The sequence below is a fragment of the Dipodomys merriami genome, unplaced genomic scaffold, assembly GCF_024711535.1.
Source record: "Dipodomys merriami isolate MVZ:Mamm:240054 unplaced genomic scaffold, mDipMer1.0.p SCAF_48, whole genome shotgun sequence".
Lineage (NCBI taxonomy): Eukaryota > Metazoa > Chordata > Mammalia > Rodentia > Heteromyidae > Dipodomys > Dipodomys merriami.
In genome coordinates, this window is record NW_027206046.1 from 1,288,357 (window position 1) to 1,311,174 (window position 22,818).

General features: G+C 47.1%; 2 protein-coding genes across 2 annotated transcripts in view; one reads left to right on the plus strand and one right to left on the minus strand.

The window, feature by feature from the left end:
- The first annotated feature begins 404 nt into the window (after positions 1-404).
- Snapc5 (small nuclear RNA activating complex polypeptide 5) lies at positions 405-11,315 on the plus strand. The gene is made up of 4 exons (XM_069995085.1): positions 405-806; positions 1,890-1,979; positions 6,023-6,156; positions 11,228-11,315. Exons 1-3 carry the CDS (start codon positions 717-719, stop codon positions 6,137-6,139), a joined length of 297 nt encoding a protein of 98 aa, XP_069851186.1. The 5' UTR covers positions 405-716; the 3' UTR covers positions 6,140-6,156; positions 11,228-11,315.
- The window catches only part of Map2k1 (mitogen-activated protein kinase kinase 1), an 80,028-nt gene continuing 67,701 nt past the window's right edge, over positions 10,492-22,818 (minus strand). Inside the window, exons 7-11 of the mRNA XM_069995083.1 lie at positions 19,761-19,962; positions 17,438-17,502; positions 12,811-12,872; positions 12,376-12,421; positions 10,492-11,445 (exon numbers count right to left, since the gene is read on the minus strand). Of these exons, the coding sequence (XP_069851184.1) occupies positions 11,332-11,445; positions 12,376-12,421; positions 12,811-12,872; positions 17,438-17,502; positions 19,761-19,962 (489 nt within the window). The 3' untranslated portion in view covers positions 10,492-11,331. The remainder of the gene's footprint in view (positions 11,446-12,375; positions 12,422-12,810; positions 12,873-17,437; positions 17,503-19,760; positions 19,963-22,818) is intronic.

Sequence of the window (22,818 nt, forward strand, 5' to 3'; positions counted from 1 at the left end):
TTTGGTCGTGGGTCTTGAATTCTTAAGCTCAAAGCTAGCACTACCACACGAACCACAGTACTACTGGCTTTCTGGTGATTAACAAGATCAGAGTCTCATGGACTTTTCCTGGCCAGGCTGGTTTTGAACTATGATCCTCACAGCCTCCAGAGTAGAATTGCTGGCGTGACCACCGGTGCCTGGCCATTTACTCAAATTTCTCGTTATTTCTGTGACCCAGAATTTGGGGTCCAGCTTGGCTCTTTCCCTTAAGGGTGGTGCTATGTGCTCCGCCACACATAGTGCTTTCGCGCAGTGAAGTCCCGCCTCTCAGCCCGTCCTTCCGGAGGAGGCACTTCAATGCCGGAACTGGGGTGGCAGTGCGCTCCCGTCATTGGACGAGCACCGGCGGGTGACGCCGGCACTCCGGAAGTGAGCTGCAACTGCTCACGAGTCACAGGAGTTGGCTAGCTTCGCTGGGCAAACGGTGTCGGGGGAACAAAACTAAGCCAGAGACGGTTCTAGCGTCTTGTTCTATATGCATTTTGGCGGTTCTTGAAGCGTAGAGATCTTAAAATGTTTTGATCCGTCAACGATTGTCTCCGGTCTTTAGGTAATAGCGTGCACAGTCAAAGCCTCTTCCAACATGGCTGCTGGGCCGGTGCGCTTCCGGCGCCCGCCTATGGCGTCATCGCCGAGCGACCACGGGAAGCCGGCGGGGTTTCTAAACAGCGGCCATGCTTAGCCGCCTCCAGGAGCTGCGCAAGGAAGAGGAGACGCTGCTTCGGTTAAAGGCCGCCCTTCACGACCAGCTGAACCGCCTCAAGGTGAGCCCAGCCCCGTGCGCCGGCCGCCGCACGCCGCCGGTGCTTCTGGCCTTCACTTGGCCTAGTGCCGCGGACCTGGCGTCCTTCGAACTCGTTGGAGCTGAATCTCCCGGGGAACTTGCTCCGCGATTGTTTTCCCACTCCGCTCAGAGCCTCCATCCTGCAGCTCTGCAGCTCTGGCCTGACCCAGGAATCTCTGACAAGTACAGTTCCTCCCCGCGAACCCTGCCCGCGTGCAAGCCTAGGGCCCTAGACCTGCTCCCTGCCCGCCCTCCTGCTCCTGAGCCACTCTCTTCTAGTTTGCATAGGCACCTAATATCGGAAAGCTAGAAGGGATTCTGCAGATCTCCCCACCATGCACTGGAATAACCCAGGGCGGGGAGAGAAACGTGTTCCAGAGACTGGCATTTCTGGCATTCTCAGGGCTGGTCGAGGAGGATGGCCTGGGTTACCTCCTACCCCCTGGGGTCACTCCGTCCCCGGGAGATGATCCTGACCACCTCTTTTAACTCCAAATGACACCAGGGTTACCAAAAGCCCTTTGTAAACAGAAAAGGGTTTATAAGCACTTGAGACGTAGCAAAAATAATCAGTTTTCATTAAGGCAGTTTTAATAACCTACAGTGACTTGGACCGCAACATAATGCAACTTCTACACCTATCTAATGAGATTATGTGTTGATGAGACCTCACCCCCCTAATACCCTGTTGTCTCTGCCATTTTCTCTTCTTTCTGCCTTCACTTTCTCTACTGAGTAATCAGGTTCACACCTAGGAAATTCAGCTGTCTTTTGGAGCCAGAGAATATCACCTTTTCATTGGCACATTTGGTGTTTTGGTGTTTCCTACCAGATTGCTAGGTCTGGGGAATTGGAAACCTGTGGCTTAGTTGGAAGATCTGTACAGTTCGAAAGAAAAGGGCTGGAGTCTTTGCTTCTCTGTAAAAGTCAGGGAAAATGAAAAGTTCCCTCACACAGAGATGAGAGCTTTCAATCCTTTTTCATGGTGCCAGCCAGAAATTTGTCTACATCAGTAGCCTGGCAAAGTACTCTTAGCAAAGTGACCTCAGCTCTTCTTTTCTAGGTTGAAGAACTGGCCCTCCAGTCAATGATCAATTGTAGAAGAGGGGATGAGATGCCAGCTTCTCATCCTGTACCTGAACAGTCACATGATGTAAGTTCAAACAAGTACAGCCCTTGGGACAAGGAATGCACAGTCCACTCTGCTCCCTGCCACTTGCATGGACAAATAATGCCTTAAAGCAAATTACGCAGCCCAGAGGATTCTGGGAAGTGCTAAGGTTTGAAGCCATGTCTTCCCACATGCTAGGCAACCATGTCTTCCCTCCCTTTTAGTGCTGGTACTGGGGATTGAACCCAGAACCTTGCATTTGATAGTTTAATGAGCTACATCACCAGCCCTCCCAGTAGAATTTTCAAATTTAATAAGACGGCTGCTCCACGTTAGTCTATGATGCAGATGCTAATAGTCCACCCTCCTCCAAACTGGTTATACTTTAACTACCTCAGCCACTCAGATGAACCCTGGGGAGACGAGATTTACCTAGGAATAACTTGCTTTGTGAGTAACCTGTAAGACTCAAAAATAAGTGAGGTCAAAGCCAGGTGCTGGGGGCTCCCATCTATAGGAGGTTGAGATCTGAGAATCATGGTTTGAAGCCAGCCCAGGCAGAAAAACCTGTGGGACTCAGGTCTAAAATAAGCTATTAGAACTGTCCCTGTGGTTTTTCCTTTCTGTTTTGTGCCAGTGCTGGGCTTTTCTGCCTATGCTGGCTTCAAACTGTGGTCCTTAGATCTCAGCCTTCTGAGTAGCTAGTTTTGTGTGTGTGTGTGCGTGTGCGTGCGTGTGTGTGTGTGTGTGTGTGTGTGTGTGTGTTGCCAGTCTCCTGGGGCTTGAACTCACAGTCTGGGCACTGTCCCTATACTTCTTTTCAAGGCTAGCACTCTACCACGTGAGCCACAGCAACACTTCTGCCTTTTTCTGGTTATGTGGTACTGAGGAATTGAACCCCGGGGCTTCATGCATGCTAGGCAAGCACTCTTCCACTAAGACATATTCCCAGCCCCTGAGTAGCTAGGTTTATAGGCATGAACCACTAGCTTCAAGCTTGAAAGTACATTTTTATTTGCAAAGCTGTGTCCTGCCATATTTTGGTCTTCTGCTAGAAAAAGTGGAATCAATCAATGCCTTTTAAATTTTATCCTATAGAAATCTAGATGTAGGAACATGTACTATATTATAAATCTGTTGAATCTTATTCCAGCTTTATGCTATGTGAGTTTAACAGAACTCTTCAATGATGCTGCTCTAGAATGTTTTCTTTCCAAGTGATGCTTGCAGAGTTAATTAAAAAAAAAAAAAGTGGCTACGCTCTAGTGGCTCACACCTGTAATCCTAGCTACTTAGGAGGTTGAAATCTAAGGACCTGGTTTTGAAGGCAGCCCAGGCAGAAAAAATCCAAGACTTTATCTCCAATTAACCATCAAAAAAAAAATCAGAAATATGGGCTGGGAAGGTGGCTCAATGGTAGAGTGCTTGCCTTGCATGCATAAGGCCCTGGGTTCGATTCTTTAGCACCACAGAAGCAGAAAAAGCTGGAGGTGGCGCTGTGGCCCAAGTGGTGGAATGCTAGCCTTGAGCTGAAAGCTGAGGCACAGCATCTAGGCCCAGGATTCAGGCCCCACAACCGGCAAAAGAAAAATCAGAAATAGAACTGTGGCTCATGTGGTAGGGGAAAAGCTAAGACACAGTGCCCTGGCCCTGAGTTCAAGTCCCTTCACTAGCACAAAAGAAAACAGAGCTAGTCATGGTGGTCACCTAGATAATCCTAGTTATCCCAGAGGCTGAGAACTAGAGTATTGAGGTTCAAAGCCACCTGGGCAAAAATGTCTACAAGACCCCATCTCAAATTAACCAGCAAAAAGCCTGGTTGGAGGTGAGACTCAGGTGATAAAGAGTGCCAACTGAACAAGCAAACCTAGCAGGCATAAGGCTCAGTTCAAATGTCAGTAACGGGCTGGTAATGTGCTTAGTGGTAGAGTGCTTGCCTAGCACACATGAAGCCCTGGGTTCAATTCCTCAGTACCACATAAACAGAAAAAGCCTGACACATAAACAGAAAAAGCCTAAAGTAGTGCTGTGTGGCTCAAGTGGTAGAGTGCTAGCCTTACGCAAAAAGAAGGTCAGAGACAGTGCCCAGGCCCAGAGTTCAGGCCTCAGGACCAACAACAACAAAAAAAAACATGTCAACTGGGCACTGTTGGCTCATGCCTGTAATCCTAGCTAGCTACTCAGGAGGCTGAGATCTGAGGTTCACAGTTGCAAGCTAGCCCAGGCAGGAAAGTCTGTGAAACTTATCTCCAGTAAACCACTAGAAAACCGGAAGTGGCTCTGTGGCTCAAGTGTAGAGCGCTCGCCTTGAGCTGAAGAGCTGAGGGACAGCGCCCAAACCCAGAGATCAAGCCCCACCATCGACAGAAAAAAAAAAAATGTCAGTAATAACCTCCCCCGCCCCCAGTGGTGCCAGGTACCACAATAATAGGACCTTGCTGTACTCTGTGATATTTTTACTTAAATTTTTTTTATATAATTTTAAAAGGGTTACAATTCCTGAACTTCTTGTGATCAAGGCTAATGTTCTACCATTTGAGCCACTGCTCCACTTCCAGCTCTTTTAGTAGTTAATTGGAGATAAAAGTCTCATGGATTTTTCTGCCTAGGTTGGCTTCCAACTGTGATACTCAGATCTTAGCTTTCTGAATAGATAGGTTTACAGACATGAGTGGACTGTGCCTAACTTCATGTTATTGTTGGTTTTTTTTCTTTTTTAATGGAGTATACCAAATGTCTAGAACTTTGTTCAAATGACAGCAGAAACTGCAATGCCATTGCTGTTACTGTTGAATAACATATTGCTGTTACTGGTGTTTTTATGTACATTTATATAATCTGAAATTTGTGAAACTTTAACTGTGATGTCAGCTTTGGATAAGAGGAGTTGTCCCAGTTTACCATCTGAGTTGGTATTGTACACAAATTGGTCTTGAAATACTAAATTTTTTTCTACTTGTATAAGGGTATACTATATTCAATATATAAAGCCATATATAGGGGCTGGGAAGGTGGCTCAGTGGTAGAGCGCTTGCCTTGCATGCAAGAGGCCCTGGGTTCAATTCCTCAGCACCACATAAGCAGAAAAAGCCAGAAGTGGCGCTGTGGCTCAAGTGGTAGAGTGCTAGCCTTGAGCTGAAGAGCTGAGGGACAGCACCCAGGCCCAGAGCTCAGGCCCCATGACTGGCAAAAAAAAAAAAAAAAAAAAAAAGCCATATATAATATATATATACATACACATATACATATGATTACAAAAATTACTATTCTCTAAATTTAAAAAATAAATTCAGCTAGCCAAGTGCTAGTGGCTCACACATATAATCCTAGCTACTCAGGAGGCTGTGATCTGAGGATCACTGTTTAAAGACAGGTTGGGCAGAAATGTCCATGTGAGATATTTATCTCCAATTAATCACTCAAAAACTGAAAGTGGCACAGTGGCTCAAGTGGCAGAGCACTAGCTTGAGCACAAAGAGGCTCAGGGACAGTGCCCAGACCCAGAGTTTAAGCTCCACAACCAACAAAACAAAAAAAAATGAATTCAGCTAAAAAACAGTGCTAAAAGATGAGTCTGAATTCTCATCTCTCAATTAGCAAGTTTTGCCATCAAAGAAGTCAGTAAAATCTTTTCTAAATATGACAATTGAGCCATTTTTGATAATATGTGTAATTCTTCTGTTAGAGCTTTCTAGAAGAACCATGTTTGTAAATCCTAACATTCTGGTAAAACCTAGGGCCAGGTCCTTTAGCTTGCTAGGGAAGTGCTGTGCTTTGAGTTAAAAGCCTCTAGCCTAGGGGCTGGGAAGGTGGCTCAGTGGTAGAGCACTTGCCTTGCATGCTCGAGGCCCTGGATTCAATTCTTCAACACCACATAAGCAAAAAGAAAAAAGCCAGAAGTGGCGCTGTGGCTCAAGTGGTAGAGTGCTATCCTTGAGCTGAAGAGCTGAGGGACAGCGCCCAGGCCCAGAGTTCAGGCCCCACGACCAGACTCCCCCCACCGCCCCCCCAAAAAAAAGCCCCTAGCCTGAATCTCCTGTCTTGAGACCAATATTATTCCTCCTCAACTATGTCTTCACTCACAGATGTTAATGCATGTAGACAACGAAGCATCGATCAACCAGACTGCACTGCAGCTGAGCACAAGGAGCCATGTGGTGGATGAAGATATGGAAGAGGAAGAAGAGGAATCTGACTCCTAAGGGGAATGAAAGCCAGGGTCAGTTATATGAATTAAATGTGTACATCTCAGGCATTTTCTCTTTTCAAAGAAATCATCTTGCCCATGGCCCTTTGACCCAACTGAAAGTGTGGAACTGTACAAATAGCTCCATCAATAACTCAAGCTTCAGAATGTTTTGACAAAAAGATAGAAATTGTATAATTCCATGTCTCAACACTGAGCAGTTTGGATAGTGTGGTCTGTGATCAGATTCAGGAACTGTATCCAAAGAAATTTTTTTTTAGATGCCAATGGCTCATGCCTATAATCTTAGCCATCCAGGAGGCTTGAGATCCAAAGATCACAGTTGGAAGATATCCTAGGCAGAAAAGTCTATGACACTTATCAGTAAAAAAAAAACAGCAAAAAGCTGAAACTGGAGGTGTGATTCAAGTGGTAGAGTGTCAGACAGCCATAGCCAGCCTTGAGCAAAAAAGCTGAGAGAGAACATGAGGCCCGGCGTCCAAGCACACAGGAAAACCGTAAACTTTCCTCTGAAATATTATTGAGGGCTGGGATGTAGCTCAGTGGCAAAGCGCTTGCCTAGCAAGTGCAACGTCCTGGGTTCGATCCCCAGTACCAAAAAAGAAAAAAAGACAAAAAAAAAAAAAAAAAAGAAATATTATTGAAAAAGCCTGGCAAGCTGGGCATTGGTGGCTCATGCTTGTAATCGTAACTGCTCAGAATCTGAGTTATCACAGTTCAAAGCCAGCTGTGGCAGAAAAGTCCATGAGACTCAGTCTCCAGTTACCACTCAAAAGTGGTGCTGTGGCTCAAAGTGGCAGAGTCCTAACCTTGAGCAAAAGAGCTCAGGGACAGCACCCAGAACCCGAGTTCAAATCTCATCACCAGCCAACAAAAACAAGTCTGGCATTTGCAAAAAGGGTGGAGTTTAATAAAAACAAGTGGCCTTCCCAATTAGCAGTGCCTCCTCCCTCTTTAAGAAAATCAGGGCTGGGAAGGTATTAGTGGTAGAGTGCTTCCCTTGCATGTATGAGGCCCTGGGTTTGATTCCTCAGCACCACATAAGCAGAAAAAGTCAGAAGTGGCACTGTGGCTCAAGTGGTAGAGCGCTAACCTTGAGCTGAAGAGCTGAGGGACAGCGCCCAGGCCTAGAGTTCAGGCCCCACGACTGGCCAAAAAAAAAAAAAAGAAAATCAGCGAAAGGCATGCCTAGAGTCCTTGTTACAGTTTAGGAAAGAAAGATGAAGGAAGGGTGTGGCCACTTAGGACTACTGACACCTCAGCCTTGGAAACTGGTGTAGCTGTTACCTTATTTACTTTGAAACATTGCTTGCACAAGGAGCTTAGAAACTATAGATAAGGCCAGGGGCCTGAGTCTTACGCTTGTAATCCTAGCTACTTCAGAGGTTGAAATCTGAGAATCTCAGTTCAGAGCCAGCCCAGGCAACAAAATCTGTGAGATTCTTATCTCCAATAAACCACTAGAAAACAGAACTGATGCTGTCACTCAAGTGGTAGAATGCTTGCCTTGAGCTGGAGTGCAGGGACAGCGCCCAAACCCAGTGTTCAAGCCCCACAACCAATAACAACAAAAAAAAGTGTATTGAAGAAAAAAAAAATTGGGGGGGGTACCAGTCCTGAGGCTTAAACCCAAGGCCGGAGTGCAGTCCCTAAGCTTTTTTTGCTCAAGGTTAGTGCCCTACCACTACAGCCATAACACCACATCTGGCTGTTTGGTGATTAATTGGAGATAGAGTCACACAGACTGCCTGGCTGCTTTCACACTGGGGATCCTCAGATCTCAGCCTCCAGAGTAGATAGGATTACAGGTGTGAGCCACATGCACCTGGCTTGAGATTCTATTTGTTTGTATCAGTCATGGGGCTTGAACTCTGGGGATAGTGCTCTACTGCTTGAGCCATAACACCACTCCTGGATTTGTGAGTGGTTTATTAGAGGTAAGAGTCTCATGAACTTTCCTACCCAGGCTGGCTTTGAACCTCAATCCTCATCTCAGCCTCTTGAGTAGCTAGGATTACAGGTGTGAACCATTGGCACCTGGCTTCAATTTATTTATTTATTTAGGCTAGTCTTGAGGCTTGAACTCAGGGCCTGGACACTGTCCCTGACCTTCTTTTGTTCAAGATTAGCACTCTACCACTTGAGCCATAGCTCCACTTCTGGCTTCTGTGTATGTGGAACTGAGGAATCAAGCCAGAGCTTCATGAATGCTAGGCAAGCACTCTACCACTAAGCCACATTCCCAGGTGAGATTCAGTTTTTATTTTATTTATTTATTTATTTTGGGTCCGGTCGTGGGGCCTGAACTCTGGGTCTAGGCGCTATCCCTCAGCTCTTCAGCTCAAGGCTAGCGCTCTACCACTTGAGCCACAGCGCCATTTCCGGCTTTTTTCTTTTTTGCTTATGTGGTGCTGAGGAATCGAACCCAGGGCCTCATGCATACAAGGCAAGTGCTCTACCACTGAGCCACCTTCCCAGCCCCGAGATTCAGTTTTTAAAGTAATGAGGACCAAAGAGCTGAGTGGTTTATATTAGAAGTCTAGATTGACTGCCTCATGTTCTCCTTTTTCTAATATTAAATAGTGGCTTCCAGATGCCAACAGCTCACAGCCAACCCAAGCAGGAAAGTCAAAGTCCAAGCAACCCAGTGCTGGTGGCTCATGCTTGTTATCCTAGCTACTCTGGAGGCTGAGATCTGAGGAATGCAGTTCGAAGTCAGCCTGGGCAGGAAAGCCCATGAGACTCGTATCTCTAAAAAACTACTCAGAAGAAGCTAGAAGTGGCACTGTGGCTTGTTCAAGAGGTAGAGTGCATCCGGGCGCCGGTGGCTCACGCCTGTAATCCTAGCTACTCAGGAGGCTGAGATCTGAGGTTCAGGTTCAAAGCCAGCCTGGGCAGTAAAGTCCATAAGACTCTTATCTCCAATAAACCACTAGAAAACGAAGTGGCGCTGTGGCTCAAGAGGTAGAGCGCTCGCCTTGAGCTGAAGAGCTGAGGGACAGCGCCCAGGCCTAGAGTTCAAGCCCCATGACTGACCAAAAAAACAAAAAAAAGGTAGAGTGCTAGCCTTGAGCACAAAGCCCAGGCTCTGAGTTCATGTCCCAGGACTGGCAAAAGGAAAAAAAAAGTCCAAGAGATTCTTATCTAATTAACCAGTGGAAAAGCTAGAAGTGGAGCTATGGCTCCAGTGAAAAGCACCTGCCATGAAATGACAAAGGGAAGAGTGCAAGCCCCTTAAGTCAAACCCCCGTGATAAAGAAAAAGCTGCACTGAGCAATTTTTTCCCCTTTTCCACCACTCACATTCAACAATACCTTTCTAGGGAGAGAAATGTGCCCAGCTCAGTGCTGGCTTTGTCATGCTTCTCCAGACACTGTTGCCCTTTTTTTCTTTACACAATGACCTGTGAGTCTATCCATATTCTCTTGTTTGTTTTTGTCAGTTGTGGGGCTTGAACTCAAGTCCTGGGCACGGTCCTCAAGCTCTTTTGCTCAAGGCTAGCATTCTACCACTTTGAGCCACACCGACATAGTTTTCTGGTAGTTAATTAGAGATAAGAGTCGCATAGACTTTCCTGTCTGGGCTGGCTTTGAATCTTGATCCTTACATTTCAGCCTCCTGAGTAGCTAGGATTGTGGGTGTGAGCCACCAGCACCCAGCTCATTTTCTTTGAAAGAGATTAAACCAAAGTATGTGTATATGCAATACATTCATAAAAATATGTTTCATTTTTAGAATAGAAACAATTTGGTAGGTATCTTGAGTACCTACTTTTACTGTGGAGTCCCCACAGCTTTTGAGATACAGCTAGGGTTTTTTTTTTTTCTCTCTCTCTCTGCTGATTCCAGGAATTAAACTCAGGTCTCTTGTTATTATTCAGCACACAATTGGCTTCCGAGCTCTTTCAGTTGAGTTGTGCCTCCAGCCAGGTATTTTTTGTGCCAGTTCTGGCTTTTTGCTGGTTAACTGGAGGTAAGTCTCTTGTATTGTCTGCCCAGGCTGGCTTTGAACCGGGATCCTCAGAACTCAGCCTTCTGAGTAACTAGGATTATAGACACCAGTACCTGGATTCCAGCTCAGCTCTTGTTTTAGGAAAAGATGGGCTCTGCTCACAGGTTCAGGCAAAGTGATTATAAATCACACTGAGGATACTGCGTGAGAAGAATCAGCACAAAGACTGAGCCTGCAGGGACCCCCCATTAGTGCACTGCAGTGGACTTGTTCACAGTGCGGGACAATGGAGAACAAGCCTTCAGCCGCCTCCTTCATGACGTCAGGACAAGGCTGCTTCTTGTACACTAGAGAAACTCAACAGCCTATCACAAAAGAACACACATCTTCCATCCCTTAAGTTGACAGTATTTTTATTAGAATAAGAGATTAGATTTGTTAAACATCTGGATTAAAATGATTAAAAGGATTCTCATACAATTTTTAGGCACTATACCCGTTTACAATAGCATTGGTACTTGAATGGGGGCAGGGATAGAAATCTGACGTTTTAATGCCTTGATCCATGTGACATTCAAAATATCACCATTTTGGAAACACTAATCCAAACTTAAAGAGACATATACCACTAAGTACCCCACACAGTCTATTGAAAAATAAATATAGAAACGACCAGAAGTCACAGTAGACAAGACCGGTGAAGCCCTGACTATCATGGCAGTGGAGGGCTCTGGCTAGCTTGTGATGAAGCGGCTCGATTCTACATCAAAAGCAAAACGTACTAAGATGATGGACACTGTGTGATGCTCATTTATCATAGCAGCGAAGCATGCTCCACATGCACTGCCTGTGGGGTCTCTTCCTCTCCTCCACTGAGAGGTCGTACCACCCATGTTTCCAAGAATCTGCCCAAGTGTCAGGCAGGAACAGCAGTGCCAGTGTCAGCAAGGGCCACATCACCAGTTTCACTGGACCTCGGCCTGGCATGGGTCTGGATCATCTACACACACACAAAGAGCCCCAAGCACAAAGCCAATCCACTGAGGGAAAACAATAGTAACAAAGACAGTAATTTCAAAAATGTCACAAGTACAATTTTGGCACATGCTGTGTTCTTCATCCTTTGTCACAGGTGAGATGCACACGTCTGAACAGTGACAAGCATGGGAAATAGGCCTGAAAGCAACATGGCACACCACCCGGCAGAAGACTTGATCTTCACTGCTGCCTAAAGGCTTAGATGCTGGCTGCGTGTGTTGGTGTGCTGGGCTGGTTGAGGCCAATGGTGGAGCAGAGCCAGCCAGCAAAATCCACCTCCTCAGCATCAGATCTCTTGATGAAAGCATGAGCCTGCAGCACAAGGAGACAGGAGGAGGAAGTGTGCTAAACCACAAGAAGGAATATCCAGTGTCTCAGTTCTAACACCTGTGCCACATCTGGAAGGAGCTCCTAGCACCCACCCCAGAGCAGCCAAGAGAGCAGCTGGGAGGCCCCTCGCTCACCTTCCTGAGCTCCTCTTGTAGTGTAAAGTGAGGAGACAGGGATGGAACTCTGCCTTTAGGACCTCACAACTTGTTAGAAGGGACAAAGGAAATGGTGGACAGTGTGCGGACTACTCAAGGCATCTAAGTCCAGTCCTGCATTCCACAACCCCATGATTCCACATGAGACTCAGGAATGCTAAATGTTAGTTGAACTGGTCGGTATTAGAAAATTCCCATCATAAGCCAGGCTCTGGGAGCTCATGCCTGTTCAGGTAATCCTAACTACTCAGGAGGCTGAGATATGAGGATCAATGGTTTAAAGCCAGCCTGGCAGAGTCCATGAAGCCTTATCCCTAGGCACCAAAAAAGCAGGAAATGGAGCTATGGCTCAAGTGGTAGAGTGCTAGCCTTGAGTAAGAAGAAGCTTAGAGACAGCAGCTCAGGAACAGGCTCTGAGTTCAAACTCCTAGATAGGCACCAAAATAAGTTGAGGGTGGGAGGGAAAAACTAGGAGAGAGCAAGGGAAAGGGTAACTGTCCAAAAAGAAATGTACTCTTTACCTGAGTTATGTAACCCTTCTAAATACTGACATTACAACAACAATTAAAGGAAAAGTCTATCAGGCTTCCTCCAACATCCCAGATGGAAGGTCATCCCAGCTTTTCCTTTAAACTCAGAGGATAAAGCAGGCTCAGCTGGACTACAATGGTCAGGGCAGAGCAGGGAATGACAGATGATTGAGTAGAGATCAGATAAATAAAGAGGCACTGTAAGGATCAGAAATAAATGTACTCACCATGAGTTGTTTCAAATCTGCTCTCTCAGCAGGGTTTTTTATTAAACTGAAAGGAAAGAGGATACTGTGAGAGCTACTGCCTGACACTGGGTACAGTTAAAACGGCTTATGTTTCCATGCCCGACAGCTACATGCTATAGGCTCTGAGGGGTACCCAAGCCTTCCTCATCTACCTGGGTACCATGCCCACAACAAGTTAATGAATCCTTCTGAATTCAACAAAAAGCCAATCCATGAGAACAAGTGTCAAGCAGTGATGGCAGCTAGACAAGTTCCAGGAACCCAGGCATTCTAGCAAGTGCTAGGGTAGCAGGCAAGGATCCATGTAAGGGAAGGGCAAAGCTGGTGGCTTTGGGGCTTTGGTCAGGCTCCCCATCCCAGGAGCCTGAACAATCAAGGGTACGCGCCCTTCTAGTAAACAAGGAGAAGACTTACCATTTATTCACGAAGTCTTGAAATTCCAGACTGAATACTCCACTGGGCAGTTTTGGAGGAGGCTGCACAAGTATGTCAAGAAGTGAGAAATGTGGTGCCGCCTGCTCCAGCCCCTCTCCCCAACACCTGCCTTCATCCAGTCAGATAGGGTAGCCCCAGGTGGTCCAGCTGGGTTGTGAACCTGTCAGGTGTCACCACTTGACTGGTCTTGGTGTATCTCGTGAACTCCTGAGTTCTTACAATACCATTCTGACAGTGCAGCTAGCAGGGCAATGTCACCAGCAATTACCACCAACCACAGCTAGAGGGAGGCCACCAGGCACGGCTCAGGCCTGATGACACTTGCAGAAATCAGCAGGAATAAAAAAAATTCTGGGTCTTGGAGAGTTAAGACACTAATAAAACATTAATGGCAGAGGATGTATCTACGAGAATGTCACCTACCGTATAAAAGAGGCTGTTTCATGGCCTCAGATTACTGACCACAGATCTTGTTTCCCACATGATCCTGCGGGCTACTTGCTTATCAGGCCCTGGAGCCCCAGGTGCCAGGAGATACAAGTCTACTCCCATGAATAGTGCTGGGAGCTACATGTAGTTTCCTTGAAAGCAGTGGTTTCTAGACACAGCCACAGCACCTATGATGTCACTGCTCTAAGATTTAGCTCCAAATCAACAGACGTTTCAAGATTAAAAATGAAACACAAGTTGGGCACCTTGGCACACACCTATAGTCCCAGCATTCGGGAGCTTGTGGCCAGAGGATCATATGAATCCAAGAATTTGAGCCCAGCCTAAGCAACAGAGAAACAAAAAATGCGAACACAAAAAAGAACATTACAGGCCAACCAAAGAGTCCAACCTAGCCCTCCTGCCCTGAAGGTCTAGTTTGATTTGAGATCAGCTACAACAGTAGCCCAGAGCAAGCTCTACCCAGCAGACCCTCTACTGCCAAGAATGAACACTGGACCAGCAGGGACTGTGGGAAATAGGAAATGAGAGCAGAGGGGGTGGGGGAGGACCTGGGATACTTTGGATCCTGGATCCTCAGTTTCCTCCCTTCCATGAAGAAGACATCAAACTGCACCAGCTCAGCAGCGCTCGGGAAGCTGAGTGGAAAATGTGGAAGGAAGCAGTGTAAATGCACACTCATGTGGCTGTTTTAAGTCATGGGTGCTGCAGCACCCATAATCCCGGCACCTCAGAGGCAGAGGCTCAAAGACTGGGAGTTCTAGGCCAGCTTGACCTACAAAGGAAGAACTCCCTTAGGCCCCTACAATGGGGTCCCTGAAGGAGAGAAGTAGCTTTTTCCTGACTCCTGCAAATGCACCCTATGCTGCCTTCCTGAAATAGTTAAGCAGAGGATCACAGCCTGCCCTTCTTGCCCCAAGCCCAAGGTGCTTAGGATAAGGCTCTGTAGACAGTAGAAAATAAAGGTCCCCAGCAGAGTGAACCATGTTTCACTGTTAAGTTCATGATGGATATGGGGACCTATTTGAGTCTTTGTTTGGTTTCAGGAAAATTATACAAACAAGTGACCCTTCTTTCTTCCTTCGCTCTCTTCCTCCTTCCCTCCCTTCTTCCTTTTCTGTGCCAGTTGTGGGGCTGAGCCTTTTCATTCAAGGCTTTTGCTCTGCTTGACACACAGCTCAGCTTTTTGGTGGCTAATTCAAGGTAAGAGTATCACAGACTTTCCTGCTTGGGCTGGCTTTCAACCTCAATGCTCAGATCTCAGCCTTCTGAGGGTAGCTAGGATTACTGGCGTGAGCCACCAGCATGTCCAGCTTCTTGAAAACAAAAATAGGTTTCAAGCCAAGCACTGGTAGCTCAGCCTATAATCCTAGCTACTCAGGAGGCTGAGATCTGAGAGCTGAGGTTCAAAGCCAGCCCAAGCAGGAAAGCCCAGGAGACTCATCTCCAATTAACCACCAGAAAACTGGTGGCTCAAGTGGTTGAATGCTGGACTTGAGCTGAAGAGCTCAGGAGCAGCACCCAGGCCCAGAGTTCAAGCCCCACAACTGACCCCCCCCCAAAAAAAAAAAAAACAAATGGTTTCAAGATGCCCTGTATTCAGGGTCTAGGAATGTGGCTTAGTGGTAGAATGCTTGCTTAGCATGCATAAACATGAAGCGCTGGGTTTGATTCCTCAGTACTACAGAAACAGAAAAGGCTGGGAGGGTTCTGTGGCTCAAGTGGTACAGCACCAACCTTAAACAAAAGAAGCTCAGGGACAGTGCCCAGGCCCTGAGTTCAAGCCCTAAGATGGGCAAAAAAAAAAAAAGAAAAAGAAAAAAAAGATGTACTATATTCAAGCTTTTGTTGAATGCCCCCCAAAAAGTATAGCTGATAACCCAATCAACAGGGGACCCCACATGCCTCCCAAACTTGCCCCTTCAAATGATAAGTCCTAAAATCCAGTCCTGCTCTCAGTCCAGCTTCTCCAGCCCCACTTGTCCTCCTGAGTGATCTTGGGGCACCCTAAACCCAAATTTGATGAATATCTTTTTTTTTTTTTTCCCCAGTCATGGTGCCTGAACTCTGGGCCTGGGCTCTGTCCCTCAGCTCTTAAGCTCAAGGCTAGTGCTCTACCACTTGAGCCACAGCACCACTTCCAGCTTTTTCTGCTTATGTGGTGCTGCGGAATCGAACCCAGGGCCTCATGCATGCAAGGCAAGCGCTCTACCACTGAGCCACCTTCCCAGCACTCTCTTTTTTTTTTTGATGGTTGTGGGCTTGAACTTTGGGCCTGGGCGCTGTCCCTCAGCTCTTCAGCTCAAGGCTGGTGCTCTACCACTTGAGCCACAGCGCCACTTCCAGTTTTCTGGTGGGTAAGTGGAGATAGAGTCTCATGGACTTTCCTTGCCCAGGCTGGCTTTGAACCTCAATTCTCAGATCTCAGCTTCCAGAGTAGCTAGGATTACAGGCCTGAGCCACTGCCACCTGGCCTTAATTCTTTTTTTTTTTTAAGCTTGTAAGCAATAAGAAAAATGATTTTTGTTTTTTAAAAATCGGTCTAGGGCTTGAACTCAGGGCCTTGGTGCTGTCTCTACACTCTTTTGTTCAAGGCTAGCACTCTACCACTTTGAGCCACAGCTCCACTTCCAGTTTTCTAATAGTTAACTGAAGATAAGAGTCTCAGATTTTCCTGCCCAAGCTGGCTTTGAACTATAATCCCCAGATTTCAGTCTCCTGAGTAGCTAAGATTACAGGTGTGAGCTACCAGCACCCAGTGCAAAAGGAATTTTTATTTTTATATTTATTTATTGCCAGTCCTGGGGCTTGAATTCAGGGCCTGGGCACTGTCCCTGAGCTTCTTTTGCTCAAGGCCAGCACTCTACTACTTAAGCCATAGTGTCACTTCTGGGTTTTTTTTTTTTTTTTTTTTTTGGGTCCGGTTGTGGGGCCTGAACTCTGGGCCTGGGCGCTGTCCCTCAGCTCTTCAGCTCAAGGCTAGCGCTCTACCACTTGAGCTACAGCACCACTTCCGGCTTTTTGCTTATATGGTGCTGAGGAATCGAACCCAGGGCCTCATGCATGCAAGGCAAGCACTCTACCACTGGGCCACCTTCCCAGCCCCGGCTTTTTTTTTTTTTTTTTTTTGCTTTTTTCTTTTTGCTTATGTGGTGCTGAGGAATCGAACCCAGGGCCTCAGGCATGCAAGGCAAGTGCTCTACCACTGAGCCACCTTCCCAGCCCTCACTTCTGGGTTTTAACCCAGGGCTTCATGCATGCTAGGCCAAGTACTCTACCACTAAGTCACATTCCCAAGCCATCAGCCTCATTCTTGCCCCTAGCCCCAGCACTGAGCACACAGTAGGTACACTAGCAAGCTTCATGAGCAAAGGCACATGGAAGTTCTGGGGAAGGAGCTCCTGTAGTTTCTAAGCCAGCCACAATTGCAAAAGCATGATGGATACCAAGCAGAGGCATCCTGGAGACCACATGGTGGGAACAACTGCAGTTTCCTGATCAACTTGACCACTGACCTTTTTTTTGGGGGGGTGGGGAGGGAAAATGGGGACGGGGAGATGCTATACAACCAAGGCTGGGCTCAAACTCTTGGATCCTCCAGCCTTAGCCTCCAGAGTCACTGGGATTGTAGGTAGGGACTACTCTAACAAGCCCAGCGATTGGTATACTTTTTTTTTTTTTTTAAGTTGTTGCCTAGAATTCTCAATCTTCCTGTCTCAGTACCCCAGGTGCTAGGATACTGGATGAGTCACTATACTTAGCTTACAGGTTTCCTTCTGCCCCCCCAACCCTCTTCCCCATTCTCTCCTTTTCCTTCTTTCCTTTCATTCTTCCTTTCCTCCCTTCCTGTCTTCCTTCCTTTTGCCAGTTCTGAGGCTTTAACTCAAAGGCTCTGTGCTCTCTCTCAGCTCTCTTGCTCATAGCTGGCACTCCACATGTCTCCAGCCAGCCTTTTTGCTAGTTAGTTGGAGATGGAAGTCTCAGACTTTTCTGTCTGGGCTGCCTTCAAATCAAGATCCTCAGAACTCAGCCTCCTGAGTAGCCAGGATTGCAGGCATGGGTCACTGGCACCTGGCTTACAGGTATTTTATTTTTTTCTATAGTAACCATCTTTATTCTCAAAATCCAGAGGTTAAGGAAACAAGGCAGTACTTACCTCATTGACTATGTAGTCCAACAACTCAAATATTGCCATGGGAGGTCGGCTGTCCATTCCATATGCTACAGAGTTTATAAAGGAAAAGAAAACACTTCTCAGATCATTTTGTTGGCATGAAGCAAGGGATCAAGCATGGAGAATAAACAACCACCACAGACAAGCTGAACACAGGACTGTAACAAAGTACTCAAGATACAAATCAGGCCTCTGCCACATCCTAGGCTTGACATGTAGAGGAAATCAGATGACCACTGAGACAAAGTACTGTGTTTTGTAAAGTAGAGGTAAGTGGTCATTCCATCTGCCCATCCTTCTTCCTTGTACTGAGAAGAGGAAATGAGATAATGAAGGACTCAGGTGGTGTATATTAGGGATCAAGCCCAGATCCTCAGGCATTTGAGGCAAGTGCTCTACTCCCGGGCTCCCTCCCAACCCCAGAACTTAGTTTTCATTCTCTCTGCACATTCATATCCCGAAGTCATAGGCAGCTCTCCCATGACCCACTATCAGCCAGAACCTCTGCAGCTCTCACCTGAGCCCATGTGGCCTTCATCAGTGACAAGGCCAGCTCTCCCTGGCTACGGGGGAACTTCCCAGCAGCAACTCCATACTACAAAGAAGAAAGCTGAGCCAGAATGCTCCCTGAAAACCAAGTTACCTCACAGTACCCATGCACAGCGAGGCAGGCAGGGCTGCGTAACGCTACAATGTTCGCAGTCGTGTGGAAAGGTAAGTGCTTTATGCTTCAGTTGCCTCATCTTTAGAATAGTACCCATTACTATTAGTGGACTGTTATGATACTTAGAAAGTGCATGGTAAATCAAAGTGCATGGAGACAGGGAGTGAGGGACTGCCAGGGACGGGCTTGGGGGTGACTGGGAGGGACAGTGTTACAAGAGATAGTAGAGATGGCTACACAACAGAGGAATATATAACAAACCACACTACTATAAAGACTTTACCTATCTATCTATCTATCTATCTGGGCTTGGAACTAGGGGTCTGGGGCTTGAACTCAGGGCCTGGGCACTGTTTCTGAGCTTCTTTTGTTTAAAGTTAATGCTCTAGTACTGATGACTGGTGTAATATAATCTTTAAAATGTGACTTTTTTTTTAACCAGTCTTGGGGTTTGAACCTGGGACCTAGGTGCTGTCCCTGAGCCTTTTTGTATGTCAGTCCTGGAGCTATTCTGAAGTCAGGGCCTAGACACTGTCCCTGAGACTTTGTGCTCAAGGCTAGTGCTCTACCACTTGAGCCACAGCTCCTATTCTGGCTTTTTGGTAGTTAATTGGAGATAAGATTCTCATGGACTTTCCTGCTCAAGCTTGGTTGGAACTGTTATCCTCAGATCTCAGCCTCCTGAGTTAGCTAGGATTATAGGTATGAGCCACCAATGCCTAGTTGTCCCTGGGCTTTTGTGCTCAAGTCTTTCTGGTAGTCTCACAAACTTTCCTGCTTAGACTGGCTTCAAACTCTGTTCCTCAATCTCAGCCACCTGAGTAACTACGATTACAGGTGTGAGTTACCAGCACCCAAGTAAATGTGATTTATACCTCAATGAAAAATAAACAACAGGCCGGACGCCAGTGGCTCTCGCCTGTAATTCTAGCCACTAGGGAGGCTGAGATCTGAGGATAACGGTTCAAAGCCAGCCCGGGCAGGAACGTCTGTGAGACTCTTATCTCCAATAAGCTACTAGAAAACCGAAAGTGGTGTTGTGGCTTAAGTGGGAGAGCACTAGCCTTCAGCTGAAGAACATAGGGAAAGTGCCCAGGCCCAGAGTTCAAGCCCGACAACTGACCAAAAAAAACCAAAACAACAACAAATTCACACCAGGTGCTGGTGGCTCAGGATTACTCCTGTAATCGTAGCCACTAACGAGGCTAATATCTGAGGATCTTGGAGGCCTCACTGGGCAGTTAAGTCTGTGAGACTCTCATCTCCAATTAACCACCAGAAAACCAGAAGGGTCTCTGTGGTTCAAAGTGGTAGAACAGTAGGCTTGAGCAAAATAAAAGCTCAGGAACAGGGCCTAGGCCCTGAGCTCAAGCCCCACAACCAACAAAAACAAATCAACCCAAAACATGATTAAAAAACAATCCGATGAATATGAAGAGCAACTGCAGCCCCTAGAAGGCAGTAGGCATCCAAGGAATGGGGAAGTTGCTGGTAATAACAGCACCTTCCCACATCTACCTTGGAGACACCTCCCCCATCTCCCCTCACCCCCCTGTTCACTCCCAGAAGTGGGAGGAACCTAGGGCCCAGAGACAGAAATCAAAAACCCTGGCGGGAAGGGACTGCCCAGTATGCACTCACAGCTCAGGGGCCTCCCTGGGGTCCTTGGCCTGGGTGGTGTCTCAGCCGCATCTCCCTCCACCTGGCACCCGAACATCAGCTCCAGCTCCTTGCCATCTGGAGGAGGGATGGGATACCTCCCGACCGCCATTTCCACCAGAGACAGTCCCATGCTCCAGATGTCTGACTGGACGGAGTAGTGGGTGCCCTGCAGTCTCTCTGGCTACAGGGGAGACACACACAGTTATGATGGGTCCTTGTGCAGGTCTACTTCTGGGCTTCATCTTCTGTTCTTCCTCTGGGCAGCTCATATCCTCTTTTAGCTCTACCTCTTGAATCTCGCCTCTCATTTGCCCCCAAATGCCATGTTTACCATGATGAGCTAGGTCTGTTGTTGCCCTCATTGCTGCTCTATCCCCTCACCCCTGACCCCTCTCCTGAACTGACAGCATGTAAATGGCTAGGCCCTGCCTGCCACTTCAGCCTGCAGTTCCAGCTCGGCCTGGTCTGGCCCCTAGCCTGCACATGCAGGGAAGCCTGGCTTGGGCCCATCATGAGAGGCTCATCTTGCCACGTGAGTCTGAAATATGAAGTGAAAAGCTGGGCAAAGATGAGGTTGTACAGTGGGCAGAAAGTACAAAGGAGCTGTGATCAGAGAACTCGGAGAACAAGTCCCAACAGAGACTTCCAAAGTGATAGCAATCCTGAGCCTCAGTTTTCTCATGGATAAAATGCAGCTACTGCTGATATTAAGAATGTTAATAGTAGCCGGGCGCTGGTGGCTCACGCCTGTAATCCTAGCTACTCAGGAGGCTGAGATCTGAGGATCGCGGTTCAAAGCCAGCCCGGGCAAGAAAGACCATGAGACTCCTATCTCCAATAAACCACCAGAAAACCGGAAGTGGCGCTGTAGCTCAAGTGGTAGAGTGCTCGCCTTGAGCTGAAGAGCTGAGGGACAGCGCCCAGGCCCAGAGTTCAAGCCCCACGACCGACAAAAAAAAAAAAAAAAAAAAAAAAAGAATGTTAATAGTGACATAACAAAATACTCATCTATGTATTAGTGTTACCAGAGGTCAAATCAAAAGAAAAATATGTTGCACAGTGCTACACAGAGATGAAATGATGAGTCAGAGGGAAAAAAACGTATATGGCTCTTGGGTGGAGCTATACAAAAGCATTACCTTTACTGAACATTATTTCAAGGAGCACATGTATTCAAGAATCTTTTTTTTTTTAATCTTTAAGCTGGGCGCCAGTGGCTTATACTTATAATCCTAGCTACTCAGAAGGCTGTGATCTGAGGATCATGGTTTGAAGCCAGCCTGGGCAGAAAATTCCCTTTAAGACTTTTTTTTAGGTCAGTCATGGGGCTTGAACTCAGGACCTTGTTGCTGTTGAGTTTTATTGCTTAAGGGTAGCACTCTATCATTTGAGCCACAGCTCCACTTCTAGTTTTCTGGTTTAACTGAAGATGAAAGTCTCATGGACTTTCCTGCCTGGGCTTACTTCACACCATGATCCTCAGATCTCAGCTTCCAGAGTAGCTAGGATTACAGAGCCACCAGCACCAGCTTCCAAGAGACTCTTATCTCCAATAAAGTTCTTTAAAAAAAAGCCAGGGGCTGGGAAGGTGGCTCAGTGGTAGAGCACTTGCCTTGCATGCATGAGGCCCTGGGTTCGATTCCTCAGCACCACATAAGCAAAAAGAAAAAAGCCGGAAGTGGCGCTGTAGCTCAAGTGGTTGAGTGCTAGCCTTGAGCTGAAGAGCTGAGGGTCAGCGCCCAGGTCCAGAGTTCAGGCCCCACGACCGGACCCAAAAAAAAAAAAAAGCCAGGCACCAGTGCTCAAGCCTGTAATCCTAGATACTCAGGAGGCTGAGATCTGAGGATCGTGGTTCAAAGCCAGCCAGGGCAGGAAAGTCCATGAGACTCTTATCTCCAAAAAAACCACCAGAAAACTGGAAGTAACACAGTAGCTCAAATGGTAGAGCAGTAGCGTTGAGCTGAAGAGCTGAGGGAAGGCGCCCAGGCCCAGAGTTCAAGCCCCATGACTAACAATAAAAAATATAAACAAACTCAGAAAAAGCCAGAAGTAGCACTGTGGCTCAACTGGTAGAGTGTTAGGTGTGAGCACACAGAGGCTCAGGGACATTGGCCAGGCCCTGAGTTCAAGACTCAGGAACCAGAAAAAAAAAAATCTTTATTCTGACTATGTACATTGATTTAGACTTCAAATTCTCCCATAGGATTTTTCACTAATTGTAACTCAGCACTATTCTGAAACTAACCACATAACCACAAATACCCAACCACCAAAACTTGGATCATTAAGTCCCAAGGCCCTGCTGATTTATGTGGAACTTGCGTGGCCAGCAGCTCAGTTATTAGTCATCTAGGGAAGTAATGAGGGATGGATGGCAAGGAAAGAGAGAAGAGTACTCCCACTGGAGTGAATGAAGATGTATGCATGAGCTCCTGTATAGGGGCCAGGAAACTAGCTTCCAATCCGGGCTCGGCAAAGTCACACAGGCATGTCATAGCCTTTGAGGATCTAGCTTTCCTCCCTCTGAAATGGGCAGAACTGTAGGGATCAAATGAGGCCATCTGAGGACAGCCCTCAGGCCTGTCCCAAGACACAAGCCTGCACCTCTGTGAAGACCAGCAGTCATTTTAGCTTCTCCTCTGCATCACCCCACTGCCATACGCACCACACCCTTCCTTCTACCCCTCCTGCTCAACAAAATGTCTGTATACCTACCCGTTCTGTCACCCTACATCACCCACTGACAATGCATTCCCTCGACTCCTACCACATGCCAGACTTCAAGCCAGTCCCCAGGGAAAGACTCCTACAGCTGTGGCTCTGCCCCCCAAGCAGCTCTCTGTATAGGGAGGGAAAAGACTGGAATGCTGCTGTGAGCCAGCACTCTGGTGGTGACAAAGCCAGCAGAGCTGGGAACAAGAGGGAAGTTCCTCAAGATGGGGGCCCAGATGTTCTGTAGTCAGGAATAGGTGAATAGGAGACATACTGGGACGCAGGAGAAAAGAAACAACTCTATACAGAAACTGGGGGTCACTAG

Coding starts and splice junctions, on each gene's coding strand:
- Snapc5 (XM_069995085.1), top strand. CDS start 717: ATGCTTAGCCGCCTCCAGGAGCTGCGCAAGGAAGAGGAGACGCTGCTT. Junction 807..1,889: donor ACCAGCTGAACCGCCTCAAG/GTGAGCCCAGCC, acceptor CTTCTTTTCTAG/GTTGAAGAACTGGCCCTCCA. Junction 1,980..6,022: donor TACCTGAACAGTCACATGAT/GTAAGTTCAAAC, acceptor CTTCACTCACAG/ATGTTAATGCATGTAGACAA.